The sequence below is a fragment of the Canis lupus genome, chromosome 10 (assembly GCF_048164855.1).
Source record: "Canis lupus baileyi chromosome 10, mCanLup2.hap1, whole genome shotgun sequence".
In the NCBI taxonomy this organism is placed as follows: domain Eukaryota; kingdom Metazoa; phylum Chordata; class Mammalia; order Carnivora; family Canidae; genus Canis; species Canis lupus.
In genome coordinates, this window is record NC_132847.1 from 62,577,895 (window position 1) to 62,601,638 (window position 23,744).

Here is a 23,744-nt window from a genome sequence, read left to right on the forward strand (position 1 = left end):
CAGCAGCCCCGCGCCCTCGCCGTCCGCGCACGCGCTCCGAGGAGCCGCGGCAGGTGCGCGCACACGAGGCCCGACGCCACGACGCCACGACGCCACGCGCGCAGCCGCCGGCGCGGGAGCCCCCGCCGCGTTCGGACCGTCCCCTCGGCCCCGCTGACACGCGGGGACAGCGGCGGGGCCCCGGGCACGTGCCGCCCGGACGCGCCGGGCCCGCAGGACGCCAGCCTCCGGGGCGGGGCCGCCGCGCCTCCCGCCAGCGGAGCGGAGCGGAGCGGAGCGGAGGCGGAGCCCGCGGCCCCGAGGCCCGCCCCTGCCGCCTTCGGCCCGCAGCGCCGTCGCCGCTCTTCTCCAGGCGGGTCCGCCGCAACCCGGGGGCTCCGGAGTCCCGGCCGGCTGCCCTTCCCGGCGCTCCAAGCCACGCCATGCTCGTCCTCCGAAGCCGCCTGGCTGCGGCTCTGGCTGCGCGGACGCTCGCGCCTCAGGTACCGGCGGCGGAGACGAGCCCAGGCCGGGCCCCGGGGGCGGGGAGGGGCGTCCGCGGGGAGCTCGCCGTCCCGCGCATGCGCCACCCGGCCTGGGCGCCCGGGCCTGCGGAGCCGCGCATGCGCGCACGGTTCTGGCTCCGAAGTCCGCTCCGGACCCCCCGCGCCGGGCGCGCTGCGGGGCGCGGGTGGAACAGGGTCGCCGGCCGCTGCCGCCTCCCGGCCAATTCGCGAGCAACCGCGGGCAGGACTTTTCTGGCCTGGGTGCCAGGCGGCCCTGAGGACACTTGCTAAGCTCTGGCGGCTGCGTATTTGCCTCGAGGCCCGCTGAGTTCCCCACGTTGTGGCCGGTGCCCGGTACTTGCTGGTCGAGCCTTTAGTATTGATTTGTCCTTAGGCCGCCGCTCCCTCCAGACCGAAGGTGGAGGAGACACAGGTCAGCCAGCCGCTGGCCGCAGAACCGGCCTCCCCCGTGTAAACGAAACGTGCACAACTTACAAGGGTTTTGCAGAGAACCCCGGAGAGGCGGCCGGGCCGGGCGGGGTGCGGGTGCGGAGCGTCCTGCCCTCCCTGCCCACCGCCTCGCGCGGGCGTGACCAAGCCAGCGGGGCCTGGAACCTCCTGGCAAACCTGATTGCAACAGCCGCACTTAACCTTTGGTGAGAAACGTGCATAAAGGATTTTTGTGATTCAACCTTAACTGCCGGAACCTGACCTATTCTGTAAATCTACAGATTTTTTTTTTTTTTTTTTTTTAATATTTAGGCTTGCACTTCTTTCTGATCACCAGGGGTTAGCCTACTCTAGAGACTAAGTTTCTGGTGAAGACTAGAGAACCGATGATGGCCCATTCACGCAGGAGGAGCAAAACATTTTGTCAGTCTACTGGGGCAGGGCCAAGAGTTATTCCTTACAAATATACTCAGCACTGACTTTATTAAATGTCAGCCAGATGTTCCGTTATAAGTGAATTGAAAGTCCGTGCTGTGGAAAATGAGCCCTTATTTGGATATCAGGGAGCCTAGAACACTCATGAAACCTTCTCCAGAATAATTGTAGTTTCTGCCCTTAACAAAAATCACCTCCCCCTAAACACACACACTTATCTCACTGCTGTTAACTTTTCCATGAACTTTTCCTCATACTGTTTTTTCTTTGAAAGATAATAAAACTACATGCCTGTGACCACAAATTTGTTTCCAAATACCAACACCCTGAAAAACGACTTAAAAGCAATTGTTAGAAATACTAGGCTGTTCCGTTTTCAGATCTATTTTGTTTATAATACTTTTTAAACTGTAATACTAGGCAGTTGTTTATTTGCATAACATTCTCTTGTTAAAATTTGGTTAAAGTGACGCAAAAAGCAGGTCCAGCAAAAATAGAAATATCCGCAATAGTTTTTGGAGGGAATACTTGCTTTCCAAATAAGCTTAGACTCTTGGGCAATAGGAATATAACTCAGTGGACATGAATGGAATGAACTCAAATATATAATTGTGAAATTATACACAAATGAAATACATAGACAAATTGTGTGTTTTGACCTAAATTATGTATAAGGAAGCCTACTGGTTTCATTTCATGTACCACGTAGTCATATAAGCCCAAAATTTGTTCATAGCTTTGTATCAAGACTTTTAATAAATAATTCTGATTAATAAATCTCATGAAACTTAAATAAATAAGCTTCATGAAACGGGCACATGGTAACCAAACCTACAGTAAGAAGAATTTGTAAGTGAAAATGCCATAGGACTGTGTGGGTGTGAATGTATACACATGCACACATACATATACATACACAGAGGATAATTTCTGGCAAGACATTTCCTACCTAAAGGTAAATTCATTCAGACTTGGGGGACTAAATTAGAAGAAAAATTTATATAGGTAGCATACAACAAAAACAAATGGTTCTTAAGGGGTATTTTCATCAATCCGGTATAATTGGATGGATTAAATGCCCTACTTCACGCTGCATCTGTAATTAAGCCTAATAATGATCTGTAATTAAGCCTAATAATGATTCAGACAATTGTAACTTGATTTTTCCTTTATAGCATTCATACAGTCCACTACTATGTTATATTGCAGTTGGATGAGATTATAGCTTTCTTTAGCGTAAGTTACACTCCATTCCTATTTTTTACCAGTGATCTACTTCATTGGATTTGGGAAATAACTTTGACCTGAACAGACATTTTTATTTTTAGGAAAAACCTAAAAAGTTTTTTGCTAGTAAACACATTTCCATTCTGCTAGCCAAAACACTTGCATATTTTATAGAGTTCCCTTAAATGCATAACTGTAACAGAGATAGTACTGACTAAAAATAGAATATTGGCTAAATAAGGGAAGACTCTGCAAGTTTACTAGAATCCTAATTATAGTTCTTGTGTAAAGAACTCTTATTAACACCCCAGTCTCTTCTTATGATTAAATTTCATGAAAAAGTGGCTAACAATGGATCCCTGCTAAGAAACAGTAACCATATATTCAGCATACTTAATATTAGTTATCTTTGTTGACATTTTCTCTAAATGAATGTCTAAGGAGAGATCACAAAAAAAGTACAAACATGGATTATGATTCTAATGTGTCCCTTATTTCTAGATTCAGATTTGGTTGTAACAGTATAATAAACCCTACCTTCCCAAAATATTTAAATTCGCCTTCTCTCTCTTCAGTTGTGCTCATCTTTTGCTACGGGCCCCAGACAATATGATGGAACATTCTATGAATTTCGTACTTATTGCCTTAAGCCCTCAAAGATGAATGAGTTTCTGGAAAACGTTAAGAAGAACATCCATCTTCGGACAGCTCAATCTGAACTGGTTGGATTCTGGAGTGTAGAATTTGGAGGCCAAATGAATAAAGTATTTCATATTTGGAAGTATGGTATGATTTTTCCAGCTTAAGGGTGATTTTCATTGTGTTAAATGTTACTTAATGCTTAGCTCCTGGATCTAGATTTGTATAAATACTCACAGGTTAAATTAAACTTTTAAAAAGGGGAATAACAACAAAAACTGAATTCACTGATTCCTCCTCCCAGTAGTACACCTTTAACAACCCTTTGCCTAAATCTTTATGTTACCATAAATGGGAAAGTGTAGCATCTCATCTCTCAAATCATAAAATTGTGAGCTAGACTTTAATTCTCAGAAAAATTATACAATGGCTTGTCATAAAGCTGATTTATGAAAAACTTAAAGCAGAGATTGCAAGAGCCCAAGTAGGTTAAGATCATAAAGGAAGGGAGAGTTATTGTTTCTTATTGTTGAAGCTATGGCTGTATATCAGGATTTTAGTAGAAAGAATTCAAATATGTAGGCGCTTTAGAATAACGGAGGTTGGTGGGGATGATAGTTAACTTCTAGGCCTCACCCAATTCTGAGTTTTAATAATTTGTAATGTTGAGAAAGCCATTTTTGTGTCATTTGTGCATTCCAGGGTTTCAGGGAATTCACTGACATTGTGCTATTCTGGGGAAGTAAAGGCAGTCAGAATGTTCCCCATATGGAAGTTGATTTACCCCTGGTTTAATAGTCAAAGAAGAACAGGCTACAGGAATCCCCAGGGTGTTTGTTACTCCAATGTCTAATCTTTGTGAGGTCCACATCAGGACTTGATGAAATCCAAAGAATTTTGATACCTTTGTTTAGTGTTTGATCATCATTGTCCAAAGTAATAGTCATAAAGTACTTTAATATGAAAAGTGTTCATTCTGTATTTAACATGGCCCTAGTTTAGGGGTTTTCCCTATTGTGATAGAATAAAACCCCGTTAAAACACAATTTATGCTTTAATGTGCTACCAGTGGACTCATTCCCATTAAAAAAAAAATTGCTGGTAAAGTCCTGATATAACTCACTTAAGCTCTAAGATCCCTAACATAAACCACAGAAAACTCCTTTACCTTTAGTCTTAATGAGACCCTAAGACTAAATACAGTACTAGGCCTAAATGTTTAGTAAATGTTTGAGTAACAAATATAAGAGAAATAAATACTGGGAAAAAGAATGGTGATAGTAAGAAAGAGAATCACTATTTCTTTGGAAGCTGTTCAAAGAAGAGGCTTAAAAAGCACATCTTCCTTTCATTTATGTTAAGTTTAATTCAGTGTGTGCCATGACCTGATCACTCACCACCACCACCACCAAAGAAAAATAGTCTTTCTCTAAATGGGCACTATAATTTAAATTCCCCAAATAATAAGAATAATTAATACATATTAAGTGCTAATCAGGTGCCAAACACTGTTCAAAGCTCCTATCATATACTAATTCATTTCATCTTCACAACAACCCTGGAGGGAGATACTATCACTATCCCCATTTCACAGAGTAAGAAACAGGCACAGAAAAATTAAATAACACACTAAGTCACACAACTACCTACTAAGTGGTAGAGCCTATAAACCCCACTACATGACGTTATCATTAGTTCTTTAAATTTCTACTCCCCTTTTAGACCATGGAAAGCTTAAGGACAAATGTCACATCTATATTGATATCTTCAGTGATATAACACCACCTTTATGTAGCCTCACTGGACATTTGCTGAATCAAATGAAATCCAAAAAAGGTATAGACGATTTTAATTAAGTTTTTATTTTTCTTACTCCTTTTCTTCCCATAGATAATTTTGCTCATCGGACTGAAGTTCGGAAAGCAGTGGCCAAAAATAAGGAATGGCAACAACAATGTGTCATTCCAAATCTGGCTCTCATAGATGAACAAGAGACTGAGATTACTTACTTGGTGCCATGGTGCAAGTTAGAAAAGCCTACAAAAGAAGGTAGTCCTTCCTTCTTTGAATTTTGTTGGAGAAAATACTAAAGATTTCAAGCTATAAAAACTTAACTTCCAGGGGTGCCTAAGTGGCTTAGTCAGCTGAGTGTCCAACTCTGGATCTCACTTCAGGTCTTGATCCCAGGTTGTGAGATTGGGCGCATGTTGGGCTCCACCCTGGGGATAGCACCTACTTAAAAAACTGAACTTCCCTAGGGAAAAATAGTCCTGTGTCTTATGTAGGAATATATTATCAATGGATTTTAGATTTTTGCTTATTAAAACAATGAGCATTGAATGATGACATTTTATTTCCAATTTGGGAAAGCTCTGAAAATTGAGGCATATATATAAAAAGTTGATATAAGGAGTAAAGATTGAAAAGTTGGGGGTTGGAACAGAGAAACAAGTATAGCTGTGTGAAAGATAATGTATGAAATTTTGTCATAGTTTGGTATTTTTCAGACACAAATTACAGTTAATTTTAACACATTACGGATATTTTTGCCTGTAAAACTGTTTAAGGGGAATGCATTAAACTGTTAAGCTGTATTACTATAGTTTAACATTTTTTTTTCCTTTTATTTCTTATTTTGAAAATGATTACTAAAGAGTTGTCTTCTTCCTGATTTTATTTTCTTGCTCATTTAAGGAAACATTTACCTTAACATAGTTTTAAACAAAAGTCAGATTTTTTTAGAAGTATTAACTAATTTAAATGTTCTTTTATTTCCCCCATTTTCCTAAGTTTGTAGTGTATCTTAGAGTACAAGGGATTTTAAAGTCTTGTTTGGGTCCTTACCCACCTAGACCTCTCCATAGTCCTGGGATAGATCCCTGCAATACCTGCATCAGGCTCTGCTCTGTGGGGAGTGTACTTCTCCCTCTCCCTCTGCTACTTCCCCTCCACCCCCACAGGGTGGTGCTGTCTCAAATAAAATCTTAAGATGATAGATTAGATATAAGATAGATAGATAGATAGATAGATAGATAGATAGATAGATAGATAGATAGATAGATAGATAGATGTGCAGATTCAGGCAGCTCAAAAACCCTAGTCCTACTATAAATCCTCTATTTGTTTTGTTGACAGATTTATAGATGAAAGATATTTCAGATAATAGCTTAATATATCTTCCCTTTTTTTTTGTTCTGTATAAGCTTAACAGCTGATCCTTAAACTTGGACTTCCTAAATGTGAAAGTGAGGAAGACTAATACTATAATCCATAAGTATGTCCACATAAACATATACATGTGTATGATCCTCCAGATTTGTGTATGTGGATTAGCCTTCTAGTGGAACCAGACTAACCTGATTAGAAATTTCTTGAATATCTTTTGTAAAATAATTATTTTTCTTCCCACTCTAGGAGTCTATGAACTGGTTATTTTTCAGTTGAAGCCAGGTGGGCCAGCTCTGTGGGGTGATGCATTTAAAAGGGCAATTAATGCCCACGTGGATCTAGGCTACTCAAAACTGGTTGGAGTGTTCCACACAGAATATGGAGCACTCAACAGAGGTATAGTTGTCCATTTCTTCTATGAAATTGCAAAGTATATTGCTGATCTCTTAAGTTTCTTGGGTCAGTTTTTCTCTTTTTTTCATTATGGCATATATTTAAAATTTTATTGCCAAATTTTTAGGGTTTCTTTTTCTTTTGTATTGTAAGGGTTGAAAAAACTTGTTTTAAATATTATTTGTTTGGAATGTTAACACCTCATGAAGTCTTTTTCAAATGTTGAAATGTCATGTCTTCTATGATACATCAAAGTGATAAAAAACTGCAAAGAGCTTCAAGAAAATATCTGTTCTTTCATCTTTTATTTCTTCTAAATATACCTTTATCAACCTTTTAAAATAAGTTCTTGGAATAGAGAGATTGTCTTGAATAAAAAAGTAGTACATGTTTTTACACATACTAAATAGATGGACATGCCCTAAGAGAGGGAAACATTTCTCTCTACTTAGAGGTAGTACTGTTAACATTTTGGTCTTCATATGTCATTCATATATACTTGTGTATGCACATACATACTCATATATGTATGAGTGACATAGGAATAAGAAGACTAAAATGTTATTTGATATATATACATGCTAGAAATAATGCATATACATGATTAATAATGACCTCCTAACACTTCAGTGTGGGCATACACAGCATACAGGTAAATATATGTACCTGAATTTATTTATTTATTTACCTTTAAAGTTTATTTATTTAAGTAATCTCTACACCCAATGTGGGGCTTAAATTCATGATCCTGAAATCAAGAGTTGCATGCTCCACCAGCTGGGCTAGGCAGGTGCCCCTTGATTTTATTTTTAAAACATCTATTTAAGGCATTTAACTTTTTTTTTTTTTTAATTTATTTATTTACCATACTCACAGAGAGAGAGAGAGAGAGGCAGAGACACAGGCAGAGGGAGAAGCAGGCTCCATGCACCGGGAGCCCGACGTGGGATTCGATCCCGGGTCTCCAGGATCGCGCCCTGGGCCAGAGGCAGGCGCCAAACCGCTGCGCCACCCAGCGATCCCGGCATTTAACTTTTTTTTTTTTTTCTTTTTTTTTTTTTAATTTTTATTTATGATAGTCACAGAGAGAGAGAGGCAGAGACACAGGCAGAGGGAGAAGCAGGCTCCATGCACTGGGAGCCTGACGTGGGATTCGATCCCGGGTCTCCAGGATCACGCCCTGGGCCAAAGGCAGGCGCTAAACCACTGCGCCACCCAGGGATCCCCCGGCATTTAACTTTTAAAGTTGAAAGTTAGTGCAGTCAGAATTTTAGGGAGTTTTTTATGGCAAACTCTTAAAAAATGTATGTAAAGTTCATCTAGAAAGATAAATGACTAAGAATAGCTAATAAAATACTTGGAAGACTCATTATATCCATTTGCCTCCTTAACTTCCTTATTCAATGTCCAAAGGACATCTCAGACTTAATACATTGAAAGCTGAGTTTCTGATCTTTACCCAGAAACTTAACTTCTAGCACTATATCCTAGGAAAATGATCAGAATATATAGAAGATGATATTTTAAAAGTTGGAAAATATATGAAGAGATTATGAAAATTATTAGATATCTATCTCCCACTATATACTAAACTAGAATTCAAATGGATTATAGATTTCAGTGTAGAAAAAAAGAAATCATAGAATTACTAAAACATAAATGTATTTAATACTATGGATGAGAACTATATTTCTAAGCCAAAAAACAAATGAAGAAATAATCAAGGGGAAAAAAAAATCAATTGATGATTTTACTTTAAAAGGCTCAATCTATTTGTATGCCCTAAAACACCATAAATGAAATTCAAAAGCAAAAAGAAAAATGAAGGCTTTTGCAAAAGTTGATATACAAGGGCAGCCTGGGTGGCTCAGCAGTTTGGCGCTGCCTTCGGCCCAGGGTGTGATCCTGGAGACCCAGGATCAAGTCCTGCATCGGGCTCCCTGCATGGAGCCTGCTTCTCCCTCTGCCTATGTCTCTGCCTCTCTCTCTCTCTCTCTCTCTCTCTCTCTCGTCTCTCATGAATAAATAAAATCTTTTTTAAAAAAGTTGATATACAAATGATTACTAAATATATATATTAAAGAAGATACACATATTTTTAAAAGATTTTATTAATTTATTCATGAGAGAGAGAGAGAGAGAGAGGCAGGGACACAGGCAGAGGGAGAGGGAGAAGCAGGCTCCATGCGGGAAGCCTGATGTGGGACTCCATCCAGGACTCCAGGATCACGCCCTGGGCCAAAAGCAGGCGCCAAACTGCTGAGCCACCCAGGGATCCCCAAGAAGATACATGTTAAGACAATAATGAGATACCATTTTTACTTAATAAAGACATACCTATATAGATATCGTATTTGATAGGTTGGAAAAAATAAGTACTCATATACTGTTGTATAGGGTTCATACTGTCTTAATCTTTTCCCTCCATAAAATTTGACAATAGAATAAAGTAACCTTTAATTTTTTAATTATTTTTGCCAATATTCTAGGAAATACGCATAGGTATGTCATGTGTTAGATTACATAGGAAAGAAGTTTGAAAGGATGTAAATGATATTATTGATATTAGTGTTTATTACGTGTATTTTTTATAATGGATGTCTATAACTTTTATAAGAAAACTGCTGAAAACGTGTGCACATTTTTTAATCTTAAATTAATTTCCAGCATAGAAGGAGAATAGTAATATGCTGAGTAATTAGGACCTAATTTCTGGAGGTCAGTGTATAATATGTACACTTATATATAGAAGTAGAATCAAATACTTTTTTCTCTCAGTATAAATTTTAGGAGTTCATATTGAGGAAATAAACATATCCAAACTGCCTGGACTTAAATCCCAACTCCACAACTATCTTTGTGATTTCACATGAGTTAGTTCACCTTATGGTGCCTTACTCATTGATAAAATAGTGATATAATACCCTAAGATTATTATAAAAATTAAAAGACTTAATATAAGCAAAACTCTTAGAACCAGGCCTAGCATATAGTAAATGCCCAAAAAAGGTTAGTAGTTGTTGTCTTGGGCACTGTTGTTATTATTATAGCTACACATGTAGCTGTGATTCTAAGGAGGTTTATGTCAGCATTGTTTACAGTAAGGGAACATTGGAAACAATGTGGTATGATCCTATGTATATATGTATTTAATATACTTATAATACACAAATATACATACATGCCATATAGGTCCTGTACCTTATATAGAATATGTAGTATGTGTATATAAATATATAAACATATAAAAATACACATGTATGTACATAAATATGGAAAGAGATACACCAAAATAGTAGAAAAGTGGTTATTTTAGAGCAGTAAGATTAGAAATGATTTCTGCTTTATTTTTGTTCATCTGCATTTTCCAAAATTTATACAGCTAACGTATATTACATTTAATTATAAAAAAATTATTTCAGTACTTTGTAGAAATACTGAAATACTTTGAATATAAGTAATCAACAATAAAGGATGAGAATAAAAAGTTGTCACAGGAGGAATTCACATAGTCATTAAAATTAAGGTTACTGCCATGGAAAATACGCATTGTTGATTTTTAAAAATACTAAGCATAATAGTAAAACCCTCATCTGATTTTAGTCATTTTTTTAAAGGAAATGCCCTAAATATGAATAGAGATTTTCTCTGGGTGGTTAAAACTATGCTACTTTTAACTTTCTTCTCCTTTTTATCACCCACATTTTCAGTAGTGAACCTTTTTTTAATAATTTTGCTTTTTTAAAAATAAAGTAAAACATAGTAGGAAGTCATAAAACTTGGATCTAGCCTCAATCTTGTCTTTAGCGGTGTTATTTACTTTTTCTTTCCAGCCTTCTGTTTCTTCATCTATAAACCAGTTTAATTTATAAATTTCTTTCTCAAATCTCTTGACCCCCTCTGAAATCTTGTTATTAATATACTTAATTTTACCTTTTTGACACTCACTATTTTGATTTAAAGAATAAGACATAATATTTCTGATTAATTTTTCTGTGTTTCTTACTTGTAGTAATGCCATAGTCTTTAGAATCTATTTTTGGTTTATTTCTGCAGTTCATGTTCTTTGGTGGAATGAGAGTGCAGATAGTCGTGCAGCTGGGAGACATCAGTCTCATGAGGATCCCAGGGTTGTGGCAGCCGGTAAGCTATTTCCCTGGGCATGAAGTATTTGTACAACAAATTTGATGCTGTCAATAACTTTATATGCCTTCTTATGAAATGTGTTTTTTCCAGTTCGAGAGAGTGTCAATTACCTCGTGTCTCAGCAGAATATGCTTCTGATTCCTACATCATTTTCACCTTTGAAATAGTTTTCCACTGAAATATGAAGCATTACATTAACTGCTTTAAGATGTGCCTGGTACTGGTGCTTAAATTCTCCTAAGAGATTCTCACTTGTATTTGAAGAAGGTGGTAAGTTAATTTGCTGTGTCTCTGCACTTCTAAAGCCACCTCTATTCTTCCTTCCTCTGCTCCTTTCCACCTCAGGAGATAGTTCTATTCATTTTCCCCTTGGCATTGCAGTGTCTGTTACACATCAGCAATAGTTGCTTCTGCTTGATGATCTTAATTTTTCATTTTTTCAGAATATTTCTTGTACTGTTTGACAACCCTCTGCTTTTTATAGCATTTTCTTATAGTCAAATGATCATTTTAGATTTTGTACCTGATGTTTTAAAAATCATTTGTATATAATGTCTATCCTGAGATGTAAATTTTTTTTTTTTTTTTTTTTTTTTTTTTTTTGCCCAGTAAAGTTAATTTTGTGATCACATGGGATTCCTAAGAATCTAAGTTCAAATATATTTCTTTGGCAAAGTACAGTGTCACCTGTGTCTGTATTAATTATGGTTTTCACATTACTTATGAGTCACGCTAACTTGGAAAATAATGTAATTAGGTCTCAGTGTTAAAAACTTCAGAAGACTTGTTTTATGTGCTGAAATGCGTTCATATATAGTTAATTTTTGTTCATTTTGGATCACTAACAAAAATACTTGAAATAGCTATTTGTTTTAAAGAGATCTTTATGGTTACCAGGATGGTTGCCTGAATAAAAGCCTACATACCTGTTCTGCAGGGGGTTTTTATTTGTACTTTATAATTGAACTATCTTCTCTAGAGCTTTTACTGTGTTGCTATTGGGGAGTAATACAGTAGCAATTTAACAGCTTTATTGTAAATGTAAGTTAGATCAAGAAGATAATGTAATAATAATCCCAGAAAGAAAGTTTTCAGTACCACCACACACAGGCTAGGGTTTCTCTTCGCCTTTAATTTCCATTTTAGTTGAGTCAGTCTGTCTTCTAAAGCTAGGTTTGGTACTTCCAAGCTCTCTTGATAGTCTATATTTAGAGCTATATTATTTTGTTTTTAAAACATATTGTGAGTATAAAATAATAAATCATGAATTAGCTGTCTTAAAGGAAACTTGGAAAACAAAGTACAGTGTAAGACTCCGGACAGAACAATCAGAGAAGGACAAACATTATATGGTCTCATTCATTTGGGGAATATAAAAAATAGTGAAAGGGAATAAAGGGGAAAGGAGAAAAAATGAGTGGGAAATATCAGAAAGGGAGACCAGAACATGAGAGGCTCCTAACTCTGGGAAATGAATTAGGGGTGGTGGAAGAGGAGGTGGGCGGGGGGTGGGGGTGACTGGGTGACGGGCACTGAGGGGGGCACTTGATGGGATGAGCACTAGGTGTTATTCTATATGTTGGCAAATTGATCACCAATAAAAAATAAATTTATAAATTTATATAAAAAAAAAAAGACTCCAGACAGAAGAAATGTCTAAAGGATTAAAAAAAAAAACCTGAAAGGTGAGGTGGTATTCAGGTGCAGCCTATGCTATTAACAAATAAGAATCCAAATTAAAACTTTGTGATTGCAGCTATTTTCATGTTTTCTGCTTCGCTTTAAAGCAGAGCTCTCAGTAGAGTTAACGTATATTCTCCATCTTGACCTGTTACTCTTCCCTCAACCTGATCCTTGTCCGTCTACTGAAATGACTCTTTTCAAGGTCACCAAGGACCTCTCTTATGAAACTCAGTCATTTTCTCTGCCTTTACCTTGCTTATCTTCTCAGCAGTGTTGGACACAACTGACCACATTTGCCTTCCTGAAACACTTGATTCTGAGCTTCAGTATGTGGCATCATATTCAGATTTTTCTTCTCACTGACCCGTTCCTCTCTTCCCTTTCCTGGCTTCTGTTCTAAATGTGGGTCAGCTCTCAGGGCTCAGGAATATTCTGTCTTCATTCTCTCTAGGTCAGGGCCATTTAGTCCCAAGGCCTAAGTTCCATATTTGTGCTGATGACTCATACGTTCTTCTTTCCTGTCATTGTTCCTGAGCACCAGACTGAGATATCAGCAGCCCTTTTAATACAATCATCTGCCTAGTTTGGGTCACAGACTAGAAGTCACCTTGATGGCTCTCTTCCCTCAACCCCTACATGGAGCAGTGCCCATTAGCTGTCTCTAACAGAGATCCTGAACGTTACTGTTTTGCTATGTCTTGCTACACCATTGCCCAATCCACTAACATCTCTTAACCTTCCTACTGTCCCTTTCCCCATACAGCCAGCATTCCCTTATTTTTTAGATTTGAGAGACCATGAGCTCTCAGAGGGAGGGGCAGAAGTAGAAGCAGACTGCCCATTGAACAGGACGCCCACACACACAACATGGGGCTCCATCCCAGGACCCTGAGATCATGACCTAAGCCGAAGGCAGACGCTTAACTGACTGCACCACCCAGGTGCCCCGCCAGCATTCTTTCTGAAACAGTGATTACATCAAACCACTACCTTGTTTAAAACTTTCCAGTGGCTCCTCATTGCACTAACAATAAAATCCAGACACCTTAACATGGTCTGTGAGACCCTACAGGTGCTGGCACCTGTCCCTTCTGCCACTCCAGACACACTAGAATTCTCTCTCCTTCCCCAACCTAAGCTTTTTCCCACTTGAAGCTTTTGCACTAGGTGTTCTTTCTTCCAGGAATGTTCTGTCCACCTTTAAATGTTGTTTCCTGCTTATTTTATCAGATCTGAGCTCAAATGTCTGTCTCTGACTCATCTCCATCATTATGTCATTTCCATGGTTCATTTTCTTCCTAGTGCTTATTGTGGTCTGTATTATATTTGTCTACACATCCATCGTGAATGCAAATGTGATTTCTCTATTGAAATTTAAGTTCATTAGAGCAGCAATTTGGTCTTCAACACTGCATCCCCAGAACCTAGAAAAGTAGGTGGCATACAATATAGTTCAATAAATATTTGTTATATTATTGTATGATGATGCCAGATGGATTTTACGAGAGCAATTGTACCTGATAATCAACTTCACCAGAAAGAACCCTCTGCCACCCTAATAGTAGCTTAACTTTAAATTTTCCTCTGTCCACTGAGCCCCAATTTACACACCAAATGCTACTGCTTACCTCATAGGGCAGATAGTTAATTGGGGATTAAATGAAGTGCCCGACAACACAGTGAAACACTTGAAACAGGTATCTAGTTTTCCCTTCTACTTTTTCATATTCAATATATGTTGTTGACATTTCAAAGGTCCCAAGGTTTTTTTTGGACCTACAAATGTTTATATAGGCTCTTCATTCTGTCTTCATTCTCTCTAGGTCAGGCCATTTAGTCCCAAGGCCTAAGTTCTAGATAGAAGAATGTTTTTCTCCAGACTCACAGGTGACTTGCATGGTTCTCTGAATTACTTGCCTTTTCATTTCTCAGTAGCTCGCTTTTTCTCGATTGTCATTTTCCACAAATAAATACGGTTTTCTATCATTTCATTGAAGTCGCTGTAATATGAACTTTAAGTGGGAAGACAGCTATGATGATGATCCAAGTGGTCAAGAAAGCTTCCTCATAAGCTGAGATCCTTCCTTCGCATGCGGGCTGGTGCGCACCTTAGCAGAGGGCCGCTCACGACCTGTCATCTGGGGTTGGGGGCTGCTGTTAGAGGACAGAGCACGACTTGGCTGCTGCGCTGCCTACCAGGGGGTGTTTGGTGGAAGTTCAAGTTCTGAGATAAGCAGACAACTTTGAGACTTTTGCTAGTGAGCTACGAAAATTACATCCACATGTGTCATCACAGCCCTACCTAAACCTGGCTTTCAATTACACAGCACTTTTTCCAGAAGGGGAAGGCAGCCCTCATGATCCTCTACTTTTTTCCACTTTTCTTGCACACTCGCCCAGGCCTCAACACCTGGCATACCTTGCCAGGATACTTGCCACACTCTGTCCTTGTGTTTTCAGTCGAATAAACAAAAGACACCTGAAGGTAGCTTCTGTAGCTTCAAATCCAAATAAAGCAGTGAGGTTTTTATCAAACAGGTTGAGCTACAGAGTATTTTCAGAGATCTCTAAAGTTTCAAAATCAGTAAGCTTGAATACATTTTACTTAAAAACTTCTTAATATTATTTACTCTCTTTAAAGGAATTATGAAAGTGTAAACACCATTTATTTCCAAGTAGCCCCTTTAGTCCTCTTGGGTAACAGGACATTTAACCTTTTCTAAAATTTCTACTCTTGAGTCAAATAGCTACACCAATAAAAAATAAATTTAAAAAAATAATAATAAAAAAAAAAAAAAAAAAAGCTTCCCCACAGTAAGTGGATATTTCTTTCTCTCCTAAAGGCTTTACAAGTTTTAACAGTAGGTGGTGCTATGAATGCACAGAAATAAATTTGCATAGACCAGCAGAACTGTCACAGCTTTATTTCGTGACTCATTACAACATAGAAATATGCCTTTTTTTAATACTTCATATAAAGTTATTGACATACAAAATTTTTTTTTCTTTTTTTCCTTTTAATGAAAATGATTTAACTTAGAAATCTATTGTGAAACTTGTCTAGTTTTGCAATTCTCAGATATTCCAGTGCAAAAATAGATCCCATTAGAGACAGCATAAAGTGCTTGGAATGAAGAGCCAATGATAAAGAAAAAGCACAAAAACATAGCTTCATCCTAGGGTATAAGAAGAGAGAATACTTAATTCTTATGGAAATAGAAACATTCTATAAAAGGGATGCAACAATTTTGAAGAGAATTAGAGCTATGTTACTCTAGTACTATATTTTACTAGTAAATAGTAACAAGGGTACAAATTAATATCCCAGTATCAAAGTGGTTCAATATTATATATGACACATGGCTCTTTGGAAAAAAATTTACCTGATATATACAACCACAAGAAGAAAACAGACAAATCCCTTTTGTCGATGATTATTATACAGTGAATGAAAGACGTGAAACATTTCATTGCCACAATGCACACGCTTTCAGTACAGATATTGAAATACAGTAGTCTGAGGTTTGGCTGTTCTTTAACAATGAGCTGTGCTGGATGTTAACGTATAAAGGGTTTTGTGATTGTTTTCTTTTGTATCTTTTATATTCACAGTTGTTAATAAAGTTTCCAAAGTATCCAAAAGAAGCAAAAGCAGCAACCTTTGGACACAATTTTTTTTTTTTTTTGAGAATTTTTGAGACTCACATATTTATATTTCCACAGGGAATATATAGAAATTTTACTTGAATAGAGAGTTGGTAAAAATTTCTACTATAATTAGGTTTACACAGGAAAATGTAAAAGATTTCTATTTGGATAGTCTAAAAGGTTAACATTGAAGTCAATGTGTAGCTATAGATTGTTTCTAGCTTCAGAGGAGAGCTTTGTAAATCTATATTGAAACTCATTTCTTTTTTTTTTTTTTTTTTTTTTCAAAACAGTTCACAGTGTCTTTTGATTTTTTAAATTATGGCCTTGAAGTCAGGCTAATTAAAGCCAGGAGCTTCTCACTGATTTAATAAAATAGAGAATTAGAACATGATTCTAGTAAAATGGGAAAACTAACAAAAGTTTGATTTTGAAAAATATTAAACAAGGAGAAACTAAATTACTCTATGATTTTTATATAATTAAAGATATAGCACAAAATATGACTTCATCATTCTACTCATTATTGGAAAGGGGCCTTCATTACTTGTTTACCATTTTAGAAAATATTGGCATTAATTTTTAAGTGATTTTCTTTTTCCAAACAATGTCTGTGATAACATTCTGTAAATTTTTAAAAATACAGATTTGAAATCTGAAATATTATACCTTTAGAGTTACTTTTTAGAAAAAGAAATTAGTAATGATATTGAAAGATGGCTTGAATATCACCCAACAGTACTTCCCTCATATTTTTGTTGTCTCAAGACAGATCACATTAAGCATAAGTGAAATAATATTTTTTAAAAGTGTTTACTGACTTAAAAAAAGACTGGATCAGAGAAGTCAGATATATATCATGTGGGGGCATTTGCTGTTATTTTTTTCATGATAAATTCAGGAATGAAAAGATGCAAAGTTTGAGATTGTCAGAATGGGGTATATCTAAGATCTTCAAAGCCAATTATTTGACAGTACTAAATGTTACTCAAGTTGTGTTACTCAACAAGTTTTGAAGCTAGTGATCGTTTTTGTGAAAGTATTCATTGTTTAGTCTCGTGACCCTTATGACAGTTAAACTTTTTTGGCTTTTGCACTGTTCTTATTTAAAAAAAAAAAAAAGAAAGAAAGGAAGAAAAAAGGCAGCCCAGTATTTCTTCACTGGGAATCCCACACCACCATACCAAAATAACCTATATTGTAAACCTGTTAGCTGAATAACATGGCACAGGGTATCTAATGAGACTTAATTTCTCCCCACCCAATCCATATGCAGATGTTTAATTCAGCTATAACATACACTCAAAAAATACTTGACTTACAAACTGAGATTAAGAGTATTTTAAATGATCTTAAAGAAACTCAAATATAATGTCATGAGATCTTGACCACCATGTTGTTTTTTAGTCATTAGGCACTAGTCAGATGATCCATCTGCAAGCTTACATGAGAAATTAAGCTAGTGCGGCCATACTCCTCTTCTATGCCACAGGATTCTACAAAGAGGCCATTCCAAGGATTCACAAGTCACTGACAGAAAATTCCAAACAACGTTAAAAGTACAAAGATTTTTTGTCAAAATACAACTACATCTCTTTTTATATTCTAGATTAATTTAAAAAGCCAGAAATAATACTATACTTGTGTCAAACAGGAAGATCTTGAGATGCAATGTACCGTGTTAGCAGACAACCAGGACAAACAGACACAGGCCTCCCTAGGTTTGAATAAGCCATCTCTTTAATCCCATGATCTGGCCTCAGCAGCTTGCAGCCTCAACAATTTGGCTGCTCTTTGCTTCTTACCAGGTTCTAAGTATATTTATAGAGTCCCAGAAGAATGACTCTGGAGACCTCCAAGCAAGGGACAACATAAGAATGGAACCAAGTCTCACCTGTCTGGAGCCACCCATAACTTGGATGTTACCGCCAACCACCAGAACAGCTCATCAAAGAGGGAAACAATGCAGGACTTTCCCATACATGGCACCATTTTGTCACCTGATAACAATGTTGATAGACTCTGAAGCAGAACAGCTTTTGTAAAAGTGTACATGACACACCATGGTCCTTCAGGCTTTCTGAGCAACTTGGCACTAGTAATTCTGGCACACTCATTGCCAGCAATGGATGTGTCACCGGGAAACCAGTCTCCTGGCATGGCACGGCTTAATGAAGGAAGATGTACATGCCTTTTGATTTTGATAAATAATCACTGGCCATGATTACTTGATTAATTATTGTTGCAACCCCAGTGAGAATACAAAGGAACAAAAAAAGTGTGATTTCAAACCCATATGTCCGCTGGGTTCCATACTAGAGTTTCACATAGGTATAAGGTAATAAACTAAATTCAAGTCTTTTTCGCTTGAGAGCCATACAAGACATAGGCTACAAAGGCACTGCCCCTGTAATGGAATTTTGTTTTCATTGCATTGAATTGCATTGCATTGAATAGTATCAGTACAGTATCCAGTTTACTTCTTCCCACTTTCCAGCTCTTTCTTTTGGAGCACTTCACATGGCGCAAAGGAAGGGCCAGTTCCTTCTTTCTTTTAGTCATTATGTATAAACAGTATTCTTCATACGTAACTTTCTTTCACTTTCTCATCCTGGAGGAAAGATGTGAGAACTGCGACATCTACTACTGTCTGGTTCTTGTGTAATGACAAGTCCTTTAAGTGGTCATCATCACTTTGGTCCTTGGCGAAGTTTACAAATACCTGTCAAAAGAAAGATGAACCTTTATAAATACCTCTCTACTTGCTCTTTCTTTATTCTGTTGCATTTTTCACCATGTGGAAATTAAGTCAGGTAGGAGAATGCAAGAGTGCATAAGTAGATTACATAGAAAACTATGTGTGAGGGAGAGGAGAAAAAAAAAGTATTAACCATTTAAAAACGAGCTTCTCTATTGCCCTTCAAATCACCAATTGCCCGATCACCTATTTTGATCCATACAGGACTGATTAAAAGGGAAGGGAGACAAAAACTAACATTTACTGAAGAGCTAAGCTACGAAGTGACAAAATCTGTTTGGTACTCAACGTTATCTCATTTAAATGGGACAAGGCCACCTGGCAAAATGTCTGGCACATGGTAGGTACTCAAAAAATGATCATTACTGTGATTATTACAACCTATTCATTCTCACAATAACCCTCTAAAGGAGATAGAATCATCTCCCTTTACACATTCAGAGTGTTTTACTAAAAAGCATAGCTAGTGGTAAATCAAATTCAAGCTCAGGCAGTCAAAACTGCCATAATGGGAGTCGGAGAAAGGGATCGGGAATCTTCACCCTGAAAAGTAGATCTGTTTTTGACATTCAAAGCTTACTTGGTCAAGTGTTGTCTGAGAAACAGAATAGTCTTCTATGTGGAGTCTCTTTTTGCTCTGGGAAAGGATGCTGAATATCCTGGCCAGAGAAGATAATGAAGATGGAAGCTGGTACTGTAGCATGTTCCGGTGCTTCTCTTTTAGAACACTTCCTGGAAAGGCAAGTCCAAAGAACTCCTGGACAGGCTTCAGATCAGGGCTGGATCCTGCTATTCGTACAACAATTGTATAACCATCTCCAAACCTAAAAGCACAACAATTGTATAACCATCTCCAAACCTGAAAGCAGGAAAACACACACACACACACACACACACACGGAATATCCTCAGGAAACTTCTCAAAATAATATTTAGCCCTACCCAAGTGGTGCGATGAAAAAGGAAGATTCCCAACAGACCCAGAAATAGGTATCTGAGAGAAGGAACTAGTTACCATTTACTGAATATCTTTTCTATGTGAGGTGCCATGCTGAGTGCCTTAGACGCAGGATTTCACTGAAGCCTCACCTGGACATATAAAGTCTGAGAGATATTACAGAGAAACTGAAGCCCAGGGAGTTAGTCACTTGGCTATGGTACAGAGCTCCCAAGTGGTAGGGCCAGGATGCAGACTCTATGCTCTATGCTCTAAGCCTATGCCCTAACCATACTGACATGTGTAAGATTTTCCATTTCATTTGTTCAGCAAGGCCAGAAAGCAGCTATTCCTAGGACACAGACTCAGAAAAGTTACGTAATTTGTCCAAGGGCACACACCAGTAAAAGGTAAAGACAGAATTCAAATGTAGCTCTGTGTGACTTCAATGCCCTCATGTTTTCTACTATACCATTTTCTTCAGTTTATTTCCCTTTACTTTTAGAGCCACCATTTACATGCTCACAAAAAGAATACACACAAGTTTTCTCAGTAGATATAATCCCAAAGAAATTATCTGTTACCTATTTTTCAGATGTTGGACGCTGCCAAGGCACCTGAACCTCCCATTGACCATAATTGCCATCCTAGTGCAAAGAGCTTCACATTCTTCCATACTGTGGGAAAACAGAGATTTTTGTTTTAGAAAGATGCTCCTCTAGCCATCCAAACATCATATGACATCTGGAATTTCAAAGAAACAGTTTCCAGCTTCTTAGGGCATAACTGCATCCTATTACAAATACATAAAGATGTAGGGATAATGCTATTTACTGCCATGCTGTTTACGCTTGTTAAAAAAAAAAAAGTTGGATATAGTCCAAATATCTACAAAAAGGAGCAGTTAAATAAATGGCTATATCCTATTGGAATACTGTCTTCTCAAAGCTATCAGAAATGACGACACATCTAAATGTACTGACTTGAAATAATGTTCACAAAATATTAAGTGAAAAGGAATGGTATATGTACAAAGCTTGCATTTTTTCTAATAAAAACACACAGACACACGTGTGTGTATAGATTTGCATAGGAAAACTGCAAAGACATATACCCCAATGACAGTGGTTGTCTCCTAGTGATGCCATTTCAGGTGTTTATCACTTTTTGCCTTTCTATAATTTTTATACAATGTTCACATTACTACTTGGAAAATCTTAAATATACATGACACACATGCCAAGCCAAGGCTTCACTACTGACCTATGAGATGTAAGCACTACTGATCTCCCTTCCTTAACAATACTTAAGGCACAATTCCACAAGAATCGTCGGGCTTTAGGATCCATGCCTGTGGTAGGTTCATCCTGTAATTAGAGTAAAATAAGTCCTATTATTTGTGGAAAACACGTCAAAGATAGATTTGTTTTTAAATGCAGAAACATCTTTGAAATAGCCTGAATTTTAACTTACCACTCTAGTTATTTCCTGATAGAACAGAGAACCAGACCTCACATACAGGAATAAACTGCATACTTGTTTGTAACCAGTTCATTCCTACCAATGTGTCATTCAAATAGGAAACTCAATTTTTTTTATAAAATTAAATTTCTCCAAATTAGTAGAAAGGGAAAGGAAAAAGCTATTTAGTTTCAATAATCTTTTCATGACTGACAAGTATACACTGAAAATTCTTTTTGTCTGAAATCTCTATTAAAGTCCATATAAGGTTTGGGTAAAATTACTTTTCTTCTTTTTTTATTCTAGCTCATTACAGCTTAGTCTGTTAGATTATACTTGCTAGTCTTAGAGAAACAAATTGCAGATCCAAATGGTCCACATAACATTAAAGCCTTAACCCAAGGCTTCTTCCGGTAATAACCTCAAAGCAGAAGAAAATGGGTTTTCTAACTACGTAAGGACTATGACCCAGGTGCCACCCTGGGGATTCTGAAGCTGTGTCTACTATCTCCATCTTTAGGGAATGAACACAGATGGTCCGAAAGAATGTTCCAGAGAAAGGTCAAATCACATATCCAAGACTCAGCCACACTTGCCAGGGTTCCTCAACACCAGAGAAATAGGACCCTGGAGCATCTCTCCTTTGGAGCATCTGAGGGGATAGCATCTGAGGGGATGGCAAAGCCACCTACATGTGTATCAAGGAGAACAACAGAGGAACTTCCCTCTGGTTTCTAAGGCTGCTCTTCTATTCCTGGTCGGAGGAAGGACGACCCGCCATTAGCCAAGTCAGCCAGGCAATACCCCTGGACATAGAAGACTTCATGAAAGTGATGTTTTCCATTCAGGCCAAAACAACAGTTGCCCCTTCATAGTCATACTCACCAGAAAGACTACGGGAGGCCCACCAATCAGAGCCATGGCTGTCGAGAGCTTGCGCTTATTGCCTCCACTATAGTTACCAGCATATTTTTCTCCATACTTTACGAGGCCCAGTTTCCGAATTGCCCATTCACCAACCTAGAGTAATAAAAAGCACCTTGACTTTTGTCTGGCTTGCTAATTGTATCATGCTTTCATACACTTACATATGATTCTCTACAGAGTAGGACTCGGAAAGTTCTTTCACTGAGTAGATTCTATCATCACAACCCAGCAAATGCAAAGGAACCAAAAAGCAGGAGGAAAGGACTCGTGGGGATGGGAACAGCACTTCCTCTCTGCTCTCGAGCATCTGTTAGTCCACGCACCCTGTCCCACCCCACCACCATGGATTCCCACCCTGTAAAGTAGGTACAAAGAGCCAGCATCTCATATTGCAGCATCCATGCGTAAGAAGAGCCTGAAGCCAGTTGTCATTTGTGAAAGTCAAGGCCATGAGGCATACTGTCAGCATGCCAAAGGGGTGCAAGCTGGCTTGCTGGTGCCCACAGTACCTTGCCAACTTCCTTCTCTGGGACTCCTCTCAAGAGGGCAAAGAACTCCACGTGCTCTCTTCCGGTCAGTAACTCCGTGATGGCATCAAACTGAGGGCAATAGCCCATGTTCTGATGCACTTCATGGATATCTGATAAGATACTGCAAAGGAAAAACTGGTCAGGTTTTAAGCATTTAGAGATACTCTGATCAATCTTGTCTAATGTTCCTATAAAGTATGCTTGTGACCCAGAGGTGGCCCAGCAAATCCAGGTGTGACTCCCTCCCTCTTTTTGCTGCCCATACATTGACTTGGACCCAACATGGTCCAGAGCCCCTGGTCCCACTACTGACCCAATCTAGGCACCCTCCTGGTTTTTAAAGGGTTTGTTTTGGGGATTTTTGTTTTGCTTTTTGTTTTTGATCACAGGCTATCTGAAAATATGGTGACAAAAAATATATATATATCTACAGACACAGCCTTAAAGATATTGGTGGAAGCAGCTCTTGGGTTCTATGATGCCAATTTCAGGTAAAGAACCCTTGATATGGGAGTAGCTCAGCATCCCATCCAGTCTTACGGCTGCACATCAGCCACCTCTGGATAGCATTTGGCCTTTGAGCAGTATTCATTCCCCACTGCCTATCTGTTTAATACTCCCAGGTCCAGCTTTTTCCAGAGTTATGATTGAGGTGCCCACAGACACTGTGCCTGGCCCTCACAGCAACACTGCCCAAGCCAGCTCTCACAACCAGTCGCTGTGAGTAACCTTAATTTTATTGGCTAGTTGCCCCCTATCATTTCTAAATTGTGAGTCATCACCCATGAATGAGTTACAAAATTAAAAAAACTGATCATGACCCACTAAATTTAAGATATGCCTGTTTATGTGATTTT

At 38.3% G+C, this 23,744-nt stretch overlaps 2 protein-coding genes across 6 annotated transcripts in view; one reads left to right on the forward strand and one right to left on the reverse strand.

Moving 5' to 3' along the window:
* The first annotated feature begins 289 nt into the window (after positions 1-289).
* LOC140641799 (protein NipSnap homolog 3A-like) lies at positions 290-11,875 on the forward strand. The gene is made up of 6 exons (XM_072842214.1): positions 290-482; positions 3,173-3,383; positions 5,127-5,285; positions 6,651-6,800; positions 10,854-10,940; positions 11,034-11,875. The coding sequence occupies exons 1-6, from the start codon at positions 423-425 to the stop codon at positions 11,108-11,110; spliced, it is 744 nt and encodes a 247-aa protein (XP_072698315.1). The 5' UTR covers positions 290-422; the 3' UTR covers positions 11,111-11,875.
* A 3,659-nt stretch (positions 11,876-15,534) lies between these two features.
* Positions 15,535-23,744, reverse strand: part of ABCA1 (ATP binding cassette subfamily A member 1) — a 128,533-nt gene continuing 120,323 nt past the window's right edge. For 4 of the 5 annotated variants that reach the window (XM_072842211.1, XM_072842213.1, XM_072842210.1 and 1 more), the window contains exons 45-50: positions 22,867-23,008; positions 22,316-22,450; positions 21,233-21,336; positions 20,554-20,646; positions 19,613-19,856; positions 15,535-18,996 (exon numbers count right to left, since the gene is read on the reverse strand). In XM_072842211.1, coding sequence (XP_072698312.1) covers positions 18,856-18,996; positions 19,613-19,856; positions 20,554-20,646; positions 21,233-21,336; positions 22,316-22,450; positions 22,867-23,008 — 859 coding nt within the window. In that variant the 3' untranslated portion in view covers positions 15,535-18,855. Of the gene's footprint in view, positions 18,997-19,612; positions 19,892-20,553; positions 20,647-21,232; positions 21,337-22,315; positions 22,451-22,866; positions 23,009-23,744 lie in introns of all 5 variants that reach the window. The other variant, XR_012038383.1, reaches the window with a different exon arrangement.

What these genes read in the sequence shown, in the direction of transcription:
- LOC140641799 (XM_072842214.1), top strand. Translation starts at nt 423, where the DNA reads ATGCTCGTCCTCCGAAGCCGCCTGGCTGCGGCTCTGGCTGCGCGGACG. An exon ending in ATTTCATATTTGGAAGTATG is followed by an intron (nt 3,384 to 5,126) that starts GTATGATTTTTC and finishes TTCTTCCCATAG; the next exon opens with ATAATTTTGCTCATCGGACT. An exon ending in TCCCAGGGTTGTGGCAGCCG is followed by an intron (nt 10,941 to 11,033) that starts GTAAGCTATTTC and finishes TGTTTTTTCCAG; the next exon opens with TTCGAGAGAGTGTCAATTAC.